This window comes from Cuculus canorus, chromosome 14, assembly GCF_017976375.1.
Source record: "Cuculus canorus isolate bCucCan1 chromosome 14, bCucCan1.pri, whole genome shotgun sequence".
NCBI lineage: Eukaryota > Metazoa > Chordata > Aves > Cuculiformes > Cuculidae > Cuculus > Cuculus canorus.
The window spans coordinates 18,694,406-18,715,317 of NC_071414.1; the positions used below are offsets into that span (position 1 = coordinate 18,694,406).

The 20,912-nt window shown below is 43.2% G+C and overlaps 1 protein-coding gene across 6 annotated transcripts in view; it reads right to left on the reverse strand.

Annotated features, from left to right (window-relative positions):
- RAPGEF6 (Rap guanine nucleotide exchange factor 6) overlaps positions 1-20,912 on the reverse strand; it is a 123,542-nt gene that overhangs the window by 91,393 nt on the left and 11,237 nt on the right. For all 6 annotated transcript variants that reach the window (XM_054079422.1, XM_054079425.1, XM_054079423.1 and 3 more), the window contains exons 2-4: positions 5,993-6,063; positions 5,329-5,385; positions 4,019-4,102 (exon numbers count right to left, since the gene is read on the reverse strand). In XM_054079422.1, the coding sequence (XP_053935397.1) occupies positions 4,019-4,102; positions 5,329-5,385; positions 5,993-6,063 (212 nt within the window). The remainder of the gene's footprint in view (positions 1-4,018; positions 4,103-5,328; positions 5,386-5,992; positions 6,064-20,912) is intronic.

Below are 20,912 nucleotides of genomic sequence, written 5' to 3' on the forward strand. Positions count from 1 at the left end.
ATCTACTGCAACGTACCTGCTGTGCAGATCCAAGATCAACTCCACCCAGTTACCACCGAAATAATGCACGAGTACATCACAAATGGTTTGGAACTGCCGCTTGCGTTATTAAACCTCAATCCAAACACTCTAAAAATGTAGTTTTACACTTAAATTCCTTGTAATCCCTGGGAAGTAACAAAGAGGGGAAAACCTGCATAGCTGCACACTGGGCAGGAGCACAGCCACGCTGACTGCACTCAGAGACGTGGAATCTGCCCCACTTGCACTGCAGTCGTGCCATACGAGTGTAATGGATACTAAAATCCTCATGGGAATAACTCAGTCTTCTAGGTATCTGCATGGAGGTTTAGTTTCTGTAGATTTTTCTCAGACCATCATCTGAACTGGGCTGCTGGGGAGTGTCCCCGTGGGTACTCCTGCAAAGTGCCGAGACGCCCCAACAATCTCTGCTCACAAAACTGAGGAAGGAGATGGCAAACAAAGTTAGGCAAGCACAGCCCAGAAGTTGCAACACATGCAGGTAGCAGGGTTTGAGTTGCTGGGTGCTGTGCAAGTCCTGAGTGTTTCAAAGTAAATTGATTATAAAAATATTGGAACACTTAACTCCATCAGAAAATGGTTTAAAGGAAACCTGAAACCACGTGGCTGAGCACAAAATACTGATTTCAATTAATGCTCAATCATCAAAATCCATTTTTGCATTAGCTCTCAATAACAACAACATTTAGCAGGTTTATCTCTCAAGCCTGCTGAAAGTTGTAATTGGAGTTGTAATTCTGGAGGCTGCATAACGTGCTACTCGCTTTGCAGGCTGCAAGCTCAGGATGTCTATGCTAATTACTTCATACTCTGAAGACAACGATGCTTTGAGGAAGCCTGTATTTTACCTACCACTTTCTGTGAAGCCCTGCAGCTACTCCAGTCCAGTTTAGACCATCTTAGTAAAATAGTATTTTAGATATAAACAAACCACATGCTCTAAGTTCACAACACCTTCTCAAGGGCAGCACCTCCAGTAGAAGGAGCCACGCCCTGGGAGACCAGGACACATTGGTGCAAAGCCTCTTCTCATCCACGCTCCCTTCTTCCTCAAAGTATTTTCATCACAGCACTGGCACTGCCAGAAGAATTTCAATAGGAACAATCATATCCGAATCAATTAATTTTACAAAATACATTCACTGGTAGCACTCCCGAGGGGGATTACAGTGCGTGTTTACTTACTGGCTCTCAGGCAACGCTACAAGTTACAGCCACCACTTACAGAAATCCCCAGAGAAAGCAGCACCTCATCGGGAGCCACAGAGGCACTAAGAAACCACCGCTTCTTATCAGGCAGCGAGTATGGAATCCATCCGGCTTTGATAAGCACAGGGATGTAAGCCTAAAGGTGTCTTCTTGGCAGCAGAAAAATCACAGACTCATGGAACGGTTTGGATTGAACGGGACCACAACGCTCAGCTGCAGAGTGCTCTGAAGCCTGAAGCACCTGAAGACAAAACTCCATGGATGGAGTTTTGTCTGAGAACTCTGCAATTCTTACAGTCACGAAAACAGCAAGAGAACTAAATTTCAGTGGTTTCAACCAGCATCACAATTCAGAACCGACCAGCGACTGCAAGCTGGTCTGTACGCCAGCAGCAGAGGGGACATCCATATCCAGCCCTCCACAGCTGACAGAGGAAAAGCAATATTCCACACTACTGCCAGCAGAGATGGGGATGGAGACAAGAAAAAAGACGAAGAGCAGAGGCCAAAGAGCACTGGGACAGAGCTTGAATACAGCAGAGGTACACTCAAAGCACAAAGCAGTATTTAAGGAAATACCTGGACGGGAGGACCAGTGGAGAAAGATGCCAGTATACCTTTTACTGGCAAAAGCTGGGAATGCAGGAGCTCCAAGCCGCCCGTTTGCTTTTTCAGTGAATGGCACAAATCTATGAGAGTTTGCAGAAAACAGCACTACAAGTTTTAGCAGCAACTGATCTGGCTTCATAGGATATATTTGAAGTATAAATACATTTGAAAACAAAGTTGCATGCATCAAAATTCAAATATTTCTAAAAAGCCAAGAAATTTAAGTTATGCAAATTGCAAATCTTGATCCCTGAACTCTTATTTACCAACACTGACTGTGCTGTAAAAGCACAGAATTATCTGTGCTTTTCAAAATACATTAAAATATTGTTGTTATTCACAAATATTATCGTAGTACAAAACAAGCTCAAGATTTCAACACAACCGCTGTTGATAATGCAAAACTGGAGTTCCTCTTCCATTTTTCTTGATCCAAGCATTTGCATCTTCTCCTTTTACCCAAGGAGAAAAAGAGTCATTGAGCCATCTACAACTCTCATGAAGAGATCCCACAGCGCAACGAGTCTCCTTTGGATAAAGTGTTTTGAGCCAAGAGAGGCACTACCTCAATCGGACAGCGATACCAATTTTCTCCACTTGCGAGGTTTTGGAAGGGCTGTTCAAGAATTTCTTGGACGGGCTCAGAATAAAAGAAGTGTTGGTTTTCAGTAAGACTACATCTTGAATGTTTCAAGACGTTGGTTTTTTGCCTTCAAGGTTCAATTCTCATAACTGTAGGAGGCTGTCATCCACATAATTGGCTTCAAAAGTTCCTCCAGGCTCTTGATGTATTTCCTATGGCTAATCTTGCTGTGAGTAATCTCCTTCAAATATCCTGTTCACATGAATTATCTTGATTAACAAGCAAGGTTAACACAAAAACTCTTTAACTTGCTGACATGATTTTCCTTCCACAAAATCCGTCAATCCTGTTCTTTTGTTCCAGCCATCGCTTTCATGTGAAAAGCAAATTCTCTTCCTATGATGCCAAATCTATTGACAAACCCATTCCCCAGGCAATAGGGTAATCAAGGTTATGCCATCGTTGTGACTCATACTACCAGCTGCTCTGCTTCGTACCTTAAAAATCTCACAAGACTTTTCTCATCACAATCATCAGTGTCAGAATATTGACTAGGTTTATCGTACCTGGATGCAAGTTCTAATCCTCCAATTTTTATGCCAATTTTTGAATTACGGCTTGCATACAAATTGATCCACGTTGCTGTGTTATGGCAAGAAGGGAAGCAGTCCACCCCAGCCTGGCAGCACAGGAGCAGGAGAGACCATGGTGGCAAGCATAAAGGCAGCAGTTGCTGCCGGAGTGAGCCAATGCCCACTGCCTATAGAACATGGGATCCATCACAGAACCCCCAGGCAGAGGGAAAGCCTTCTTTTCACTTGGTAACGGGCAGCAAGCACTCTTAATCTGAACAAAAACTATCCAAACTGGGCACAAAGGCAAGGCTAAATGTGTATTTATTTATTTGGAAAACCACTCCTGCCTAGCTCAAAGTGCAGCTTGAATACAAACAAGTAACACGCAGCTTCAAGAGAGGGTGAAGTAGAACTTCTGAGTGATATACAGGGTCAAGCAGAGCATTACAGCACAGCAAGGTCCGGCTCAAGTCAAACACCATGCTTCAGCTAAAGCATGTCAGAATGTTCACTGTGCTTCAACAGACTGCTGTCATACGCGCTCTGTACCCGATGCTGCTGGCCTATATTTTCTTGCTTCGCATAAAAAAATCATATATGCCATTAAATACAGCCTTCAACCAAATGGTAGAAGCTGTGTGATCTACAGTCATGTTTCCTGAGATGGGGAACTCCATACAAACAGCTACACAACAGGAATTATTTAAAAGAGCCCCCAAGTTAACAAGCTAACTAGAAATTATCTTATAAACACAAAAGGCCAAACAAGATTTAAAAACCAGGAAGTGCAGTATTTCACAGAGAAATTTCAAAGTGTGGGAAAAGTGAAAGGGAGTTTAAATGAAATCAGCAGGACATTTCTTCCACTTTGAAATTTAAAAAAAATGAAAAAATCATTTTACCATTATGAAAAAATTACACTAACAACAACATATAAGAAAGCATTCAGTAGAAAAAGCGGTCTTGCCTCACCTTAAATAATAGCAACATCTTTACATACCTGCAAGGTGGTAAAAACATGGAATCCTTCATGAGCACAGACCCAGAAAGCAGTATATACCAGCATCTTGCAATAGTTTCTGAGCTGTAAGAAATGAAATCATCAATGTCCATTTTTTTCTTACAGCAACCCCAGAATATATTATCTAAAAATCATTGTAGTAAAATAGTGATCTACCACTTCACCAATTTGATATGTGGACTGGAAACCCAAGAACATGCACTGAACACTACCAAGAATTCACGTTTTAAAAACACCTACATCCAGAATGTTTCTTATACCTTATAATTTAACAGGTAAGTCAACTTAAAAAATCCACTTTAATAAAGTAAATTATCAATTTTCAGTAAAAATATTTCGTTCCAGTGAAAGCGTACATGGAACCACCAATACTGGACTGTTTTTATTTTGTGATGAAGTTGATTAGCAATTCAACATGGACAGTAATACTACACCGACCTGTCAAGTGTTACGGTTAAAATACGCGACTCCTGCTTTGCAGTCCTGCACCTTTGCACTTTTATCACAGGCATATGTAGTGCTTCCTGCTCCGTCACTCAACCCAAGACAAATGGACATGGATCTGCCAATATTTCATTCTACAGCCCAGAGCGGCAGGTCCGCATGGAATTTATTGTGTTCTGCCTCTTCTTAAAGCCCTGCTGCACCAACACTTCCCAGCCACAACCTAACATCACCATCCTCATCTACTGGAACAGGTCCACATCACACGTACCCACCACATGAACTAGGAGACGGCATCTCGGCAAGACTTGGGTGTACTGGGAGATGTACCCACCACAGAAGGCTACAACTGGCTGCGAGAGGATAAATACACCACAAGCAACGCTAAAATACAGGGGGAAAATAGCGTATTTGTATCCTAGCAAGAACCCAAACAGAGCTCTGAGCTAAAATACTAATTTTAGCAATTTAGAGTGAAAGGAGAGAGAGCGTTTGAGCTCTGTCAATCCTCAGGATGCTCCTGCAAAGCAACCACAGCGCTGCAGAGCCAGCTCCAGGGGAAGAGTGCCACCTACTGAGGCGCCACTCTGGAACAGACCTGGCGTGTGCCCAGACCCCTCTGCTGCCCCTGGGAGCTGTGCCCATAACCCACGGGCACCTCTCAGATGTCAACACTGTTCTGCTGTTACAACAACCTCCTGTCTAAGCTTTTAACCAGTCTGGCCAAGCTTAAACATTCTAACGTCTAATATTCACACTTAGCAAAAAAGCAAGCGATTACAGTGTACAACAGCGGGTTTGTTTACACTTCTACTGAAACACTCCAACAGGCAATACGCACTTACCAAAAGAGGACTTGGTTGCCCTTGTACCTCTCATAGCGGGCACTGGATGACATTATTCTGCAGAAAGAAGAAAAGTTTAATTTCAATTTTAATCCCTGAAGTTCATAAGGTATTAATCACCACATTTCAGTAGAGTCACTTTAAGGCTCTAATACCTAAAATTCAGCTATTTTTTTGTTCTAAACAAAGGATGTTCTTAACCATAAAATTCAAATTATTATGGTGTTCCTCATTATCCAAACAGATAATATACAGCATGTTCTCTAAGTGTTTAAATCACTCCCACACATAGGAATTACCCATAGCAACAGAACTGAAGGAACTAAAATACTTCCAATGCACTTTTTGTGCTTTGTTGGCCTTCTACTTTATGCATTCTGAGATCATCCGAATGTCTGAAGCATTAAAAAGCTTTTGTGATCTAGAGTCACAGGGCACTGTCTACATGGTCTGTTGCAGACAAGTGGGAGTAAGCTCTGCCTTTGTCCTTTGCGCAGCTAATTAGTTTAGATTCCACACCAAGTTATTGCAATGACTGAGCTCAGCAATGGACTTGGCCGACGTTCTGCCACCTCCAAGTCCAGGCAGACAAAAGCTTTGCTCATTTCCACAAGAGCAGCCGCAGACACCAGTGCAACACCTATAAAATCCCACAGTAATTTACCTTAGCTGGTGCTCCCTGAAATGTGAGAGGATGTCCAGCCCATGAAGAAAAGAATAGATCGTGTTTAAGTCCTAAAAAGAAAAAAAAAAGGAAAAAAAAAAAAAAAAGACATGAGCAACTTCATTCACAGCATCTGATCACATCAGCATTACCTTCCACAGTGAGCCACGCAGACTTGGGAGACATCACTCTGGAGAGAAAGCCGCAGTTAGTAACAGGTCAGGACACAGGCAGAACCCTGTCTGTGCTGGGGCAGTGGGAGGGAAAGAAGCAAAAGTCCAGCTGATGCATAAACACTGTAAATATTATTTACAGGAATGGATACAGCAGCAACATGAGGAATAAGCCAAACAGGGCAGTCCTGTTCATCCGAGCTCAAAAACTGTCAAAACCTTAGAACACCTCATTAAAGAAGAAATTTTGCAAAATCACTTTGCTAATAGCAAAGAATCCTTGAGAACCGCTAACCCACGCAGTCCAGCCCTATATGCAGTGCAGAGAACCACAGCACCTTTTCACAGCAGAAAGGAAGACAAAGGAAAAGCTATTTCACATCCTTCTCAGATCTAGCTGGTAGCCCTGCGACAAACGCCGCTCCGTCCCACTGCCTCTCAAACTCAGTCCAGACCTTGACTGGAGAGCACCAATAGAAGTTACTCCAAAACACTTTCTGGCAGAGAAAAACAGTATATTTTAGATTCGCAGCTCAACTCCTGCTCCCAAAACTCAGCATCACATCAGTGCCATCCATCAGCCACCACAGGAGCAACAGTGTTAAAACATGAAGAGGATTTCGCTTTACAAACAGGACTTTAAAGGGAGGCTGTAATTAGGAGATACAGCTGTTTAAACTTCTCCCTACACAGGATCCTCTTCAGTCACAAAAATACCCGGGCTGGTGTGCCGGCCACATGCTGGGGAAAAGCTCACTAGCGCTATTCATCCTCGAATTTGCTGTCCCGAACAGGTGGGCTGTTAGCATTAAACACACGCACAACAAAATCATTATACACCACACGGCAGCCTCTCCGGCTTGGCCTTGGAAAATATGTTCTGAATTTCCAAATGCTGCATTTATACAGTGTTTACAAAAGATAAATCAATATGAACGCTCGCCTCAGAATTTACAATGGATTTACTTTAGAAAAGTTCTTTGGCTTAATAGTTAATGTTTAGAAATCTAACGGATATGGACCGCTAGACCAAACGAAAGGTCACACGTAATTGCAGGCCATGTAAAACCAATAAAACTCTGATTTTTTTTTTAAATGTCATTACCAAAACCCATGAAAATTAAACAGAAGGCCTGAATACATAACACGTTTATAAAGCACCCGTTTCACACAGTCCAATCTCATTTAAATCCTCCAGCTGTGAATTGCCACAAATTTGATGTTCTCAGTAAGACACCCAGGAGAACCAGCTATGAATCAGACTCTAAACACTCCACTCGCCTGTAGCGATCAAACAAACAACAAAGCATGTAAGAAATGGCTACTTGGCAGCCGGAGGGTCATCCGAGGTATCGGACCAGCTCAGTTACCGAGCTCCCCCACTTTCGGAGCGGAGAACTGCCTTGACTTCACCACCACAGAACGTTAGGCACAGGAATGCAGCAACAACATCCTCTGTGTAGTATCTCAGTGGTTAAAGAATTTATGGAACAACTGAAATAATTCCCCTGTGTTCCACACTATCCCTCCTCCACCTGGAGGTCTCTCTCCGCTGGGCCAGGCAGGCAGGTAAAGGGTGAGTAAGCAGCAGATGCCCTCAGCTCCTGCTGAAGCTGGGCTACCAGGCAGCTGGGGGTCAGTATTTGGACAGTTAAAGCTACATTTTTCACTCTTTATAACTTACTGCACCTATGCATGCTTTCCCACATTTTTCAATGTTCTTCTACATAATTCAGTTGAGACCGATCATAGTATCATAAAGGTTGGAAAAGACCTCCAAGATCATCAAGTCCAACCACCAGTCCAAGCCCACCATGATGACCTAAGCCATGTCCCCAAGTGCCAGGGCCACACGGTTTTTGAACCCTTGTAGGGATGGCGACTCCCTCACTGTCCTGGGCAGCCTCTGCAAGTGCTTCACCACTCTTTCAATACAGAAATATTTTCTAATATCCAATTTAAACCTCTCCTGGCACAACTTGAGGCTATTTCCTCTCATCCTATCCCTATAACTGGGAGAAGGGACCACCACCCACCTCCCTACAACCTCCTTTCCAGGAGCTGCAGAGTGCAATGAGGTCCTCTAAGCAGCCCCAGGGCCCTCAGCAGGTTAATTCAGCAAGGGCTGCCTCCCGCGCTCCACCTGCAGCCAGATGGACCGAGCAGGATTACCGCACTGACCCACCCCACTTATTTAGGAGCTTGCTGAATAAACAGTTGGTAAATTAAAGAGATAAACATTTGCTTAAAGGGATTCGTGCCTGGAAAGCATCCCTCAACTCAGACTTTGGCTGTTGAGATGTGCAGCAGAAGAGCGAAGAGCTGAGCTGGAGCACAGTGCAGAAGAAGGGGGAGGCAAAGCTTCCCATTCCCTCCTCAGAGCAGGAGGCACTGAACTTCAGCCAGACAGCATTACCTTTCGTTTGTTGAAACAGATTCTTTACAGCCAGCCAGGTGAAATTCCTCCTGTCCCTCACGTGCCACTTCCAAGTCTAATAAGGGAGGTTATGCACAGCTAATCTAGACCAGTTTTTCCAATAACATGGAAAAAAAAAAGTCGTACTTTGCAAAGTTTTCTCCATTACTCCCACCTCATTTACGAATAAACACAATAGCATTGAAATTATGTTTGAGAGGCTCCATTTAGAGGCTTGGCTTTTATTTTTGCAGGCGAGGAAAATAACTGACAGCACGAGCAGCCGGTGAGGGGCAGACCCCGCCAGCCTGCCAACACCGTGCACCCCAGCAACCCCCCAGCAGAGAGGAAAGCCTTCATTTCTCCCATTCAAGCTTCAGAAGAGTGAAAACACGATTAAAAGCTGTTATTTTTATAAACAGATTTCATCGCCACACCAGTTATGAACAGCAGACAAACACATAACCACAGTACAAAGGGCAGAGATTACTTTCACGGGCAGCCCCCTCTGGAAAGGAAGGGCTATAAGGGCTGATGCCAAAGGGCAACGATCGGTGCTACAACAGCAGAACACAAAGTACTGGCTGAAAAGTTACAGACCCTTTCCATACCCATCCCTACAATCTCTTTATGTACGTCTTTCTGCCAAAATCAAACCAAAACATGATTACCGATGGAAAAAAAAAAAAAATCCCTCCATGTGCTCTAAACCAGGGACCAAGGTCAAAGATTACAAAATAAAATCATTTTATTTTCAGAATTGAAATACCAACTGACACTAAAGCACAGTATCTACCTTGAAATGGTATGGCCACATACACACTTCAGTCTTTGACAGAAAAGTACCCTGCCTGGGGTATTTAAGGGAAATTACCTCACATTTTCTATCCAGCTACCTAAAAATGCAACTCCAGTGAGCCAAGGGAAGGAGGGAAATTGGGAAAAGAGTAGATGAAAGTAGGCAAGAGTTGCTAGGAAGGAGGTTTTCTATGCTACAGAAAGCCAAAATATGCACACTGGAACCGCAGTGCTCCTGCACGAAGCTGCCCAGGACAGCATGTTTACTTTGCCTCCAGTTCCCACGGCTCCGAGTTCGCAAGCAGAGGTGTTCTCAACTGCTATATCTGAAAAGCTGAGAACATCTACTTCTTCACATTCTTCACGTGAAAGAGCACACTGTATAAAATAGTGCACGTTGAAGCAGAAGGGCAGAAATCAAGGGATTGCTCTGCAGACGGCACTGTTATCAGCAAACCCGGCCACAAGGAGAGCGCGGCCAGCAGCGCCCAGCTCCAGTCAGCAGCCACCGTTATCATCCCCGACACACGCATCCTTCCGACAAAAACCTTAACCAGCTGCTAAACCAAAGGCAGGGCAAAACCATGGAGATTTTAGTAACATCATAATGCTGAACAAATCAGCTTTCTTCCATGGTAACATCCTCATCCCAGCATCCTATGAAGTGAGCCACTGGAATAAGGGAGCACTTCTTTTCCCTGCCAGATGCTAACTCACATAATCACCACAGGGTGCCACAACTGTAGGACAAGGGAAAATAAAAGCAGCACCAGTAAAATCAACTAAAAAATCATTACATGAATGGAAACTACTGCCATTGCTCATTTAGCCCAAAACGTTTTTATTTGAAAGTAATTTGCTACTTCAGTATTTTTATGAAGATGGTAAACGATCAATTTCCTAGTTGCCAAGGTATAACTTTTAAAGATAAAGCAACAAATAAAACACCAGCCAGAAAAAGTCATCATGAGAATATGATCAGATCTCAAAACTGACAGGGAAGTGGTGATCATCCTTGGTTTTGTTATCAGCATCGTTATTAAAATACAGGAGCATCCAGATTTTCATCGAACAAGCACATGTGCAGAAACACAAAGCCCTGCTGGGAGCGATCCTCTCCCCCTGCGGCCACCTCTGCACCAGCAGTGGCAATAGAGCAGCCCGGGTACCCTTATATTAACCCATGACACTTGTTGAAGCACAGATTACCAGTGTCCTAAAGCTAAAGTGATTTACACAGCCACCTCTGAAGCTTATTTATCTTTTAACGATTTAATGCCCACCCTCAATAAGGGGTTTATCCTTGCCTCCCCATCACCTGAGCTGATAAGCAATGTTTGTGTTTATACCATCTCCTCCTGCTTCACCCTTTGCTCCCCCATCTTTCCCCTTTAACCCTGGAAGAACCTTCACACAGCTTAGAATTAAGGCTCCAATGGAACAAGGGTGGTCTCGAGTATGGGGTTCTGAATACTAAGTTTTCCAGACAAACAACAAATCCAGCCAGTACAACTGTAATCCACGTGAACCACATTCACATGCTCCAACTCGGCAATAAGATCCAAGACAAATTCGCCTGCAGTGCTAGAAGTGGCCAAAAGCAGCGTGATGCTCTGGAATGAGGATGAAGTGATTGCACCAAGAGCAAATCTGCTCTTGATAAACATAAAATGAAAAACCAATGCTTTACTTGACGTGACTCCAGCCAGGTGTTCCAGTAACAAACAATTATTTTAAAAAGCCAAGAAGGAAATTTGTTCTACTTCTAAGGAAAATAGAGCAATTTGTTCCAAAATGACCTCACAGTTTCAAATGCTGATAAATGTCACAAAGAGACATGCTCAGTGACTGCATAGAGGAAACCATAAATTCCCTAAACTCCCGGTGCACTATGTGCTTTGTCTTCTATGACAGGGGAAAGGCAGCACGATCCCCAAGGAGCTGCATCCAGCCACGGCCGCGCTGCGCTGACCACAGGACGGCTGCTCCACCATCCAGTAGACAACTTTCAGCTCCCAAATCCTGATGGGTTCGGACTTCATAGATGCTCTAGATCCACAGTGAACCTTAAGTGAGGGGTCTCGGAGCATGCAGACCAGCAGGCATCATTCAGTCAGTCCAGAGTTTTGCTCGGGGAATGGAGCAGAAACTTGCACAGCAGCACCAGCACTTCAAAGCCAACCAGAAGAAACAGCTGTGTCAGCAGGTTCCAGACAGATTGCTCTCACATGCAAACCTGTCCCAAAAAGCTACGCAAAACCTGTCTCTCAATTCCACCCCAAACACATTAAATTCCTGCTGTAAGAACATATGCTTGGCTCACTGGAGGCTCCCCACACCCAACCCACACGGGCTGCCAAGGCACCCAGGATTCCCTGGTTCACACACAAGAACCTCCTCCTTGCGGAAGCACAAGGGATGGTTGACAGGCGTTTGCATTCACGCTTTTTAAGACAAGGCAGTTTCCAGGATGTATATTTTATACACTTGAGAGCAAACAAAAACGCTATCATCGTCTAAAGCTCTGCTACAGATTCAACTATATTACAGATTATACACTTTAAAACATACAGATGTACATTTCTGCCTTTGAAACAACAGTTAAACCATATGCTAGGAGCTTCTCAAATTCCACTGACATTGAAAAAGAATACAAGGAACAAAATCTTCCAGGGGAGGAAGCGGCGTGGTTGAAAGCTGCCACAACCTCTCTATTTGTTCATTACAGAGCTGGTTCCTCTTCCATGCCCTGATCAGAAGGCGCCAAGCAGGAAACAAGGCTGGGAAACTTCAGCAGAATGAAGCATCACATGGTATCAGTGAGGGTTTTAATGTGCTCTTGGACAGTGGCTGAAATTCTCTGTATTAAATTCATTATTCGAAGCGCCGAGATCTCAGTGAAGCAAACAGCAGCAATCCTCGGAGCACGGAGAACAGGTTGTGTAAGCAGTGCTCCAGCCCGCTGCCGTCCCTCGCTTCACAGTGATTCAGCAGGCTCCTTATACCGACTGAATGCGCCTTTATTAGTCTCAATAAAGACTCTGTCACCCTTCAAGGGGTGTAGCAGGGGAAATGTTACTCAGCACAGTTTATGGTTTTCATTGCTTCCCTTCCTGTTACTTCATCGAAGGCTGGAATCCATGCCGTTTCCTTTACTCCCCGTTTAAGGCCAATTGTAAAAATAGTACTCCCAAATTCTTTCCTGATAATGTAATACCAGGAATAAAAACACAGAACCATGCTCAAGCTCTTTGATGCACAGTTTCCATACTCGGATATCTACAGGGCAAACTCACCAGGCTCAGCGAGGCAGGTTCAAGCAGCCCAACCCCTGCACCCGAAGCCAGAAGAGACACAGTCGGCTCCCCGGAGCCTGACCCGCACCGTCCACCGCCCCAGAGCGACTACACTTACACACGCGTGGCAGAGCGTACGGGTCCCTCAACTACAAGGAAGATTAGGAGATGAACCAGAAAACAACTCATTCATCTTAATTATTTACTCCCCCTGTTCAGTGGCATAAGCTTCTGGTTTTCATTAGAAGTGCAAGTGATGCAGAAAAGCAACAGCACAGGACTCTTCACTGAGCCAGACAGCACAGCTAGAGTAACCACAGAATGGTTTGGGCTGAAAGGGACCTTTCAGCCAATCCAGTTCCAACTCTCTGCCATGGGCAGGGACACCTCCACTGGACCAGGCTGCTCAAAGCCCCATTCAACCTGGCCTTGAACACCTCCAGGGATGGGGCAGCCACAACTTCTCTGGACAGCCTGTTCCAGTATTTCACTTCCCTCACAGTGAAGAATTTCTTCCTAATATCTCATCTAAATCTTCCCCCTTCCAATTTAAAGCCATTCCCCCTCATCCTATCACTACATGCCCTTCTAAGAAGCCCCTCCTCAGCTTTCCTGCAGCCCCTTTCAGTACTGGAAGATGCTCTAAGGTCTCCTTGAAGCCTCCTCTTCTGCAGGATGAACAACCCCAACTGCCCCAGCCTGTCCTCATAGCACAGGTGCTCCAGGTAATCATTACCTTTAAAGTATTCTCAAGTCCTTCTTAAAAAAATAATATTTAAATACAAGCATTGAGGCACAATTATGGAGGAGAATAAGTGAATTAGTCAGTCAGATGAATGAAAATGTTCTCAAAAGACTTGAACAAAACACCTTGCAGAGAGTGACACAGAGTAAGCAGCACTCATAGGGAATGAAGTGTCATCATGTCATGCAAGAAATACACCAGTTCAAGAAGTACGTCTCATAAAACATGCTAGCAGCGAACTCCTGCATGATTTCAAATCACTGCCTGAGCCTGCACCCAGTACGATTTGTATAAAACAAACTGGTTCAGCCACTTCAGAGCCATATTCTATCATTCAGAAAAAACAGCATATTCTCCATAAGAAATTTTTCCGTCTATGGTTACGGGTGACAGTTTTCTGGCCTCAATTTTCAGTCTACTCCCTCCAGGCATTTTGAGCATTTTGAAACATTGCTGAGTTTCCTAGCACCTTGCTAAAAATCGTAATTCTTTTATTACAAATCTTTAACACAGGATTAATGCATCTGAACGACTCCAAATGATCAAGAACTCCATTTTTTAGCATTAGTCTTTCATACGTCCGCAGCCTCCTGGTGCCTGTGTCCATCAGACAGCAATGGACCACATTATGACCACGGCCCGGAACTATTGCCCGAACTCTAAACTCCACATTTGCCCACAAAGATGACAGATATCGTTTCTTCCAAATGGGGAAATGTCAGTCTAGTTATTATAGTATCTTTATATAAGACAAAAGCAATAAAAAGGGAATTCATTTCACTCTTTTGTAAATCGAGGAAGCAATCTCAACTGGCAGCATCAACATCAGTTAATAACAGTATAGCCACAAAGAGGAAACTGAAATCTGGCTTCTGTTTTTGCAGACTGTCAGAAGCAACATTTGCACACTTGGATTTTTCATTTCTTTTTTTGCTGCAAAAGCAGCAAGTCTCTCAGTGGGGCACATAGTTTCCTTACATATTATTTCCTTATAACATGCACACAGAACCAACAGGCACAGGCTTACAAGTCACCTTCCAGTCCTACGTAGAGGAGTATCCTCAGAGAAATCTGAAAGAGGCAGATCTTAAAGAACAGGGCCCTAGAACCACTGATATAGTTTATTTCTCTACTGAAAGTTCCTCCATTCAGCAGCATACTTCTGAAAATAATAAAAAAAAAAAAAAGAAAGTATTTCTATATGAAAATAAAACAAAAAGGTTCTCTATTCACCAGTAGCTCCCCACACCCCACACAGATAAACACCTTCCACCAAAGAACCCTGCGCTGTATTGATATAAGACTTTGGTAGAAAGCAAAACATTTAAAGGAATGAGGGAGGGGAAATGTTATATTATTTTTGTTGCTGTTTCATCACACCGAGTCAGCATTTCTGGAACCTTGACTTCGCCAGAGGAAAAAAACTTCCTTTGGAAAAGCTGATTTTGCAGAGTGAAATACCAAGGGCCCTGGACTGGAGAGATGGGAACATCAAATGTCATCGCTTCAAAGCCAGCGGCTTCTGGAGAGTTTTGAATATCCGAAGCACGGTTCAGCCCTTATGGTTCAGAACAAAAGTAAAGCTATAAAAAAGTATCTTAAAGTAAAACATTACCATAAATTTCCCAGACAGTCATTACTTAGTTTCAAAATATCTTTCAGACTTATGTGCTGAAAACAGAAAACCAAAAGCTGCCTTGAAAACAGTGAGCAGCTAGACGTCAATAGGATGGGAAGCTCTCAGTGTCCAAAATTAATCTCAATGCTTACACCTATTAAAGAGCAGGATTTTACCCCAAACATTTTTCAGTAAGAGATCAAAGATGGTAAAAAGCAGCCTCCTTACCCAGGCTCTTGAAAAGCCACCCAAAATCCACAAGCAAAATGGGCAATTTCAGGCTTCCAGTTCAACCAACGATTTGCAGGTCGAGCCACAGACAGCTGGTCAAGATTAACCATCTCCCTCTTCCAGGACAAGCACCCATCAAAAGCAGTATTTTGGTTAGACCTTTTTTGTCCTAACTCCAAAAATGTTAGCTTGCCTGATTCACAAAGGAACTTCCCTCTCTTTTAGGAGAAGTAGGCAAGAAAGGACCAACAAATGAAATTTCCTTTTGAGAAAAACAAGTAATTGTGGTAGGGAAGATCTGAACACTGAAATGCTAAGGAAAAAGGCAGATTCTTATTAATTAAGAAATTTGGCAGAGAAACCTGAGAATGAGGAGAGAGGAGGCAGAGGATGAAATTCAAAGGTCATACCAGTGTTTATTGGTAATGACAAATTGGGGTACGTCTGTATGAACTCAGTCTCGTTGAACGTCTGAGCTCCTTACCCTGATATGACTTTGCTCTCACTGTAGAGACTTCTCTCAGTTCTCTTTCCTCTCTCTCGCATTAAAGCTCTTAATGGGGATGCAAAGTACTTTTTTTACCAAAAGATAATCCTGTTAACTCCAAGCAAGCTCCTGTTCTAAGGGATTAGCTCTAGGGCAGGTGTTGCGGGAAGGCAGGGAGGGAATGCAATCTGGTCCCACAGCGGTAGCAAAGAAAAATGAGTCAAGTACCACAACAAGATAGAGAGACGATAGACATGCAGGCAGATAGATAGCTAATAATAACACATACGTACAAAGGCAGGAAGATGTGCAACTCCAAAAAAAATAACATTACGGCCCGCTTCCTCACTCAAAAAAAGCACTAAGCAACTGCTGTTTCTTGTTTAACTCACAAACACACTCCATGGTGAGAATTTCCCCAGCCACTTCCATCGTGGTCTGCCCAACACCGCTCTGCAGCGAGCGCACGCTGCTGTCAAGGTCCCAGAACTACAGCTCCTGTTCGGCAGCTATCTGGAGCAGAGACCAGCAGAGTTAACACTGCAGCGCAGTTTGTCTCCACCGTATTAATCATACAAACAGATAAGAATATTGTTATTTCTGTAATGGCACATTTATGATTTTGCAATATATAATTGCATCTTTCTTCGTGAATTCAATCAAGCAAAGATCACGTCTCTCAGGAAATTACATCCAGCTTAATAAACAACAGGGAAGACAAAATGAGATCTCCTACCAATATTGTAATTTAAGTCACCCACTTTGTATCCAGGTAATGGAGAGGGATACAGCTCTACGAACTGCCTCAAAATGTTTTGGTGCATCAGTAAAATATTACAGTCAGCACACTGCTTCCAGCTAAAATATTCTGTGTTTTCATTCAACATTGACGACAATGCGCCGGCACATTAGAAAAAAAAACATAAGAATGAGATTATCATGGGGGAGTAAAATACCACACAAAAGTAAAGCTCTCCCACAGCCTTTTTTAACAAAATCAGTAGAGGAAAAAATAAATGAATCTCCAGCTATTTTATTCCCCTAATAATGCCATTATGAACTACGAAGAAATTCCTGTAGGGGACAACAGCAACATGTTTACCAGTAATTCCTCCTGTATCCTGGCACTAAGCAACAGAGCAATCCAGGAGAGTTACTGTCGTTCACAACAGGCCATCTCCCTGGTAAATTAACTCAACGCAGATTCCCACTATTAAATTCTGGTACTGCCACAACGACTACAATACCTTCTCACATGCTGAGAAATGCAAACATGCCTTCATATGTGTGTGTATATATATAGATATATATTGCAAATGTTCATATATTCCTCAGCAAACAGAAACATGCACACCGAAGCTCTCAGCATCTTCATTTGCAGCAAAGAAGTAAGCCAGATTTACCCTACTGCTACCTTCAAATGCAAGCCACCAGAGTAAGTCTCTAAAAACTGACACTCTGCCTCTGCTTTAACATCTACTTTTGTATTTCTCAACAATATCTGTGCCATAGACCATAAAGAAGCTTATGGACCCAAACCAAGGAGTTATATTCTATGTATACACATTCGCGTTTCTAGGTTAAAAGGTTTCAAGTTTGAAACTGAATCAACAAATATCAGAGGCAGAGATATCTGTGCATTTCCGTAGTAATTAGAATCGATTATTGATGCATAATGTTACAAAGGGAATAATTCCAATTAAGAAAATTAACAGCTTCAACATTAGGATGAACAAACAATGACTGCACTGTCAGGAACTGAATCAACCATGACATACAGTTCCTCAGGAATTTCGAGCTCCAGATCCTGCAGCCTACTCACCACGCACCCAACTTCCCAAAGCACAACAAGCTTCATGACTAACATCCACGGAACTACGGGCAAAATGCTGAGCAAACACCTTCTCCACCTCCATACTAAAATCAAACGGGTACTAACTGATTACACACGAGACATGGGCTGCTTCGGTTGGGTTGTACGTGAGAGGATATGGAAACCTCTTCTACTCCAACCAGCCATTCCATCCTTAAAGAGACCAAAAACTTTAAAGGCTGTAATTATCTTTGAATACAAACCCAAAACAAACCAATCTCCATTCTCTCATTCCTACGAAACCATGATCCACACCAATTTGTAACGCAACACACCAGGGATTCCTCCAACACCTCACGCTGCTAGTGTTATTCAACCGCAGCCTCTACAGAGGTATAACAAACCCGTCTTTAAACAAAGCAGTGTCTCATCTGAAAAGACGACTTTGCTTTCAGAAAGCATGACTACCATCACTCACTGAAGATGAAAAAAACCACCTAATCCTAAACTTAATCTGAGTATCAAAGTCAGGTTTATAAACAGAAATGCAATGCATTAAATTAAGACAGACTTCTGACTCATCAGCTCACATTAAAGGAGAAGATCCGTACAGAGCAATGAAAGGCAAAGGCTGGGCCCGGCAGCAGAATCCTGCAATAAAAGATCACACCACCACCATCTCTGGACAGTCGGGCTGGTGACTACAGAGATGGAGAACACATATTCTAGACCCCAGCTTACCTCCCCCCAGCGAAACAGAAGGGTCTGGTACTGCAGTTCAGACATTTTACACAAGACTACTGGAAATTAAGACATCTCTGCTGTGTTTTCTTGAAAAGCAGTGCACTCAGAGCCTATCAGCCTCTCATTCCAGCAGTGAGCCCCGTGCAGCATTTGCTAGGTGAGCTCTACAGTGCCAGGGAGAGTCAAGACCTGTTATCTGAAGCTTCTCACATTACTACGTTAGCATTCATAACTGTGAGAACTATATGAGTATTTCAGATAAAAACACATTAAAAGTGTTTGACTAGAGCTTGGGAGGAAAAAAAAACCCAAAGCAACATTGCTCTTCAAGATTCTAAACACCGAGCTCAAACACTTCTGAACTCTACATAGCCGGATTTGCTGGATTTGAAGGATGGAAACTAAGTACAAGGGGTGCCCTTAAAAACAGGGTTGTGATCAACTCTGGTTAGGCAGGATCTCTTAGCTACAAGTCTGCTATACTCCTTAACCCCCTTCTTTCAGCTAATGGCTACAGGAGGGAACAAAACAAAGCACAGTTCCTCTCCTAAGCTGGAAACCCCACTCAGAAGTGCACCCCAGTGGCACGGGAGCCAGGCTGACATGGCCAGCTAGCACCGACACACATGCTAAGAGACTTTTCCCAATGATCCCACCAGCTAGATCGTGCCCCTTCACTGCTGCCCGTCAGTTTGGATGTACCAGCACATCGTGAAGACTCCACGGAGCAGCTAAATCACATATAAGAGCACCCATGGAAGAGTTTGCTGAAGGAGGCATTACTATTCAACACAAACAGAAACAAACATTTCTGAGAGGAGGTCAGTGCTCTAACATAGGACTGTCAGTTTCCTTCTTACTTCAAATGGGAAACAGGAACAGAAACTCCTTCTGCAGGAGTCAGAAACGCTACTTCTACTTATCCAAACCAACGCAACCTACTGTAGGCTGGATAATGTTCCACAGAACTCCATGAACACAGGGTAAAGTAAATCACTTCTAGGTAGAATATCTTCTCTAGACAATCCACAATATCTAGCGGCCACCAACAAGCAGAACCCTTTGTGCCAAAACCTCCCAGCATCAACACTGAGATCCCATCACCTTTTAATGCTAAACAGACAAAACAGCTTAAAAACTCAGACCTCATTCTCCAGCTCTTTCAAATGCAAATTGTCAAGGTGAAAACAATTACAACAGCTCTGGAACTCATATTTGGCCAAAACAACAAAATGTAGTGCCTACAACACAACACCAGACCATAAGAATTCTTTTCCTCCAGACGAAAAGGACCAACATTTGAGGCTCAGTTTTAATCAGTCTACAGAGGACGGATGGCTTAAATGTCAACGTTTTAATCAAGCACAAAAAGATTACAAAGAGAAAATCCCATAAGGCACTTATTTTTGTTCTATTTGGCAGGAATTCGCTAGACTCTCTTGACATGCTAAAAGGTAACCAATAATTAGCAGAGCTAGGGAACCTAGAGAAACCAGATGCAGACGGCTAAATAATCTGTGTGTGCTTCCCCGAACTAAGGTTATTTCCAAAATACTGAAATCATCACAAGAGGAAGAAGGGTGTATCACAGTTTCATTAAACAAAGGAAAACCCTCTGTATTTTAAGCCTGAGGTCACTGGAATACGAAGACCTTCTCCTTTTAGAAACAGCTTGTCTGGCAATACCGACACAAGCAAAGCTATTTTACGGCAACAATGGGCATCTTACAAGAAAGGACATCAGCACTTGGACATCCCTTACAGATCTGTTCTCCAAAACACTGCTCAGTGAAAACTGATCTTTGCATGTGCTTGGGGGAGAGAGGAGAAATCCTGCAAACTGGAAGTTTATCCAGAACGCACGGTCCTCTGAACCGTGCAGCTTCTTTGCCATTGACAGGACCATCGCAAGCCACCTTTTAATGCCAGAGATTCTTTTCCATCTGAAGATTACCAGCTCTTTGCACTCTTGTGATAGAGGGAGAAGCACAGTCACAAGGTAAATACCAGCAGCAGGTCATCTATACCTGAAACAGCCGGGGATGCTTAGAGAAGCATTTCATTCCCCTCCTCAGGAGCAGCACCTGGGCACCAGTGAGCAACATCTGAGCACTTTCAGCCCGGTTTCTCCTCCAACAGCATATATGAGAGTATTGTTTTCTTATTCTTATCTGCACTATAAACTGATACCCAGTCTCTCCCTACACAGAGGGACACAAGAATCAGTTTTGTCAAAATAGACATGAGAGGAAAACTCCTCTGCAAAGCTTATATGAAGTAAGTTTTGGTATAGCATTCACTATTTTCTTTGAAAATGTATTATTTTTTTTTATGATTACTTTCATTCAGCATGGTATCTCAGGCTTTAATGCTGTGTCTGTAAGGAATTTAACACCTACACATCTTGACTGCCTCCACCCTTTGCATTTTTGGAGAACAAAAGCAGAAAAGAAACTTATTTTTCTTCTATTCGGCAACTTTTCTGAACACCAAGTGTACTTGCAGTTCTCTCCCACCTCGTTCCACACCCTCTTCTCACCCTTCTTCACTGTTCTAATATCTCCAAGGAGTTCTTATTGCAAGGTCAGTAACAGGTCAC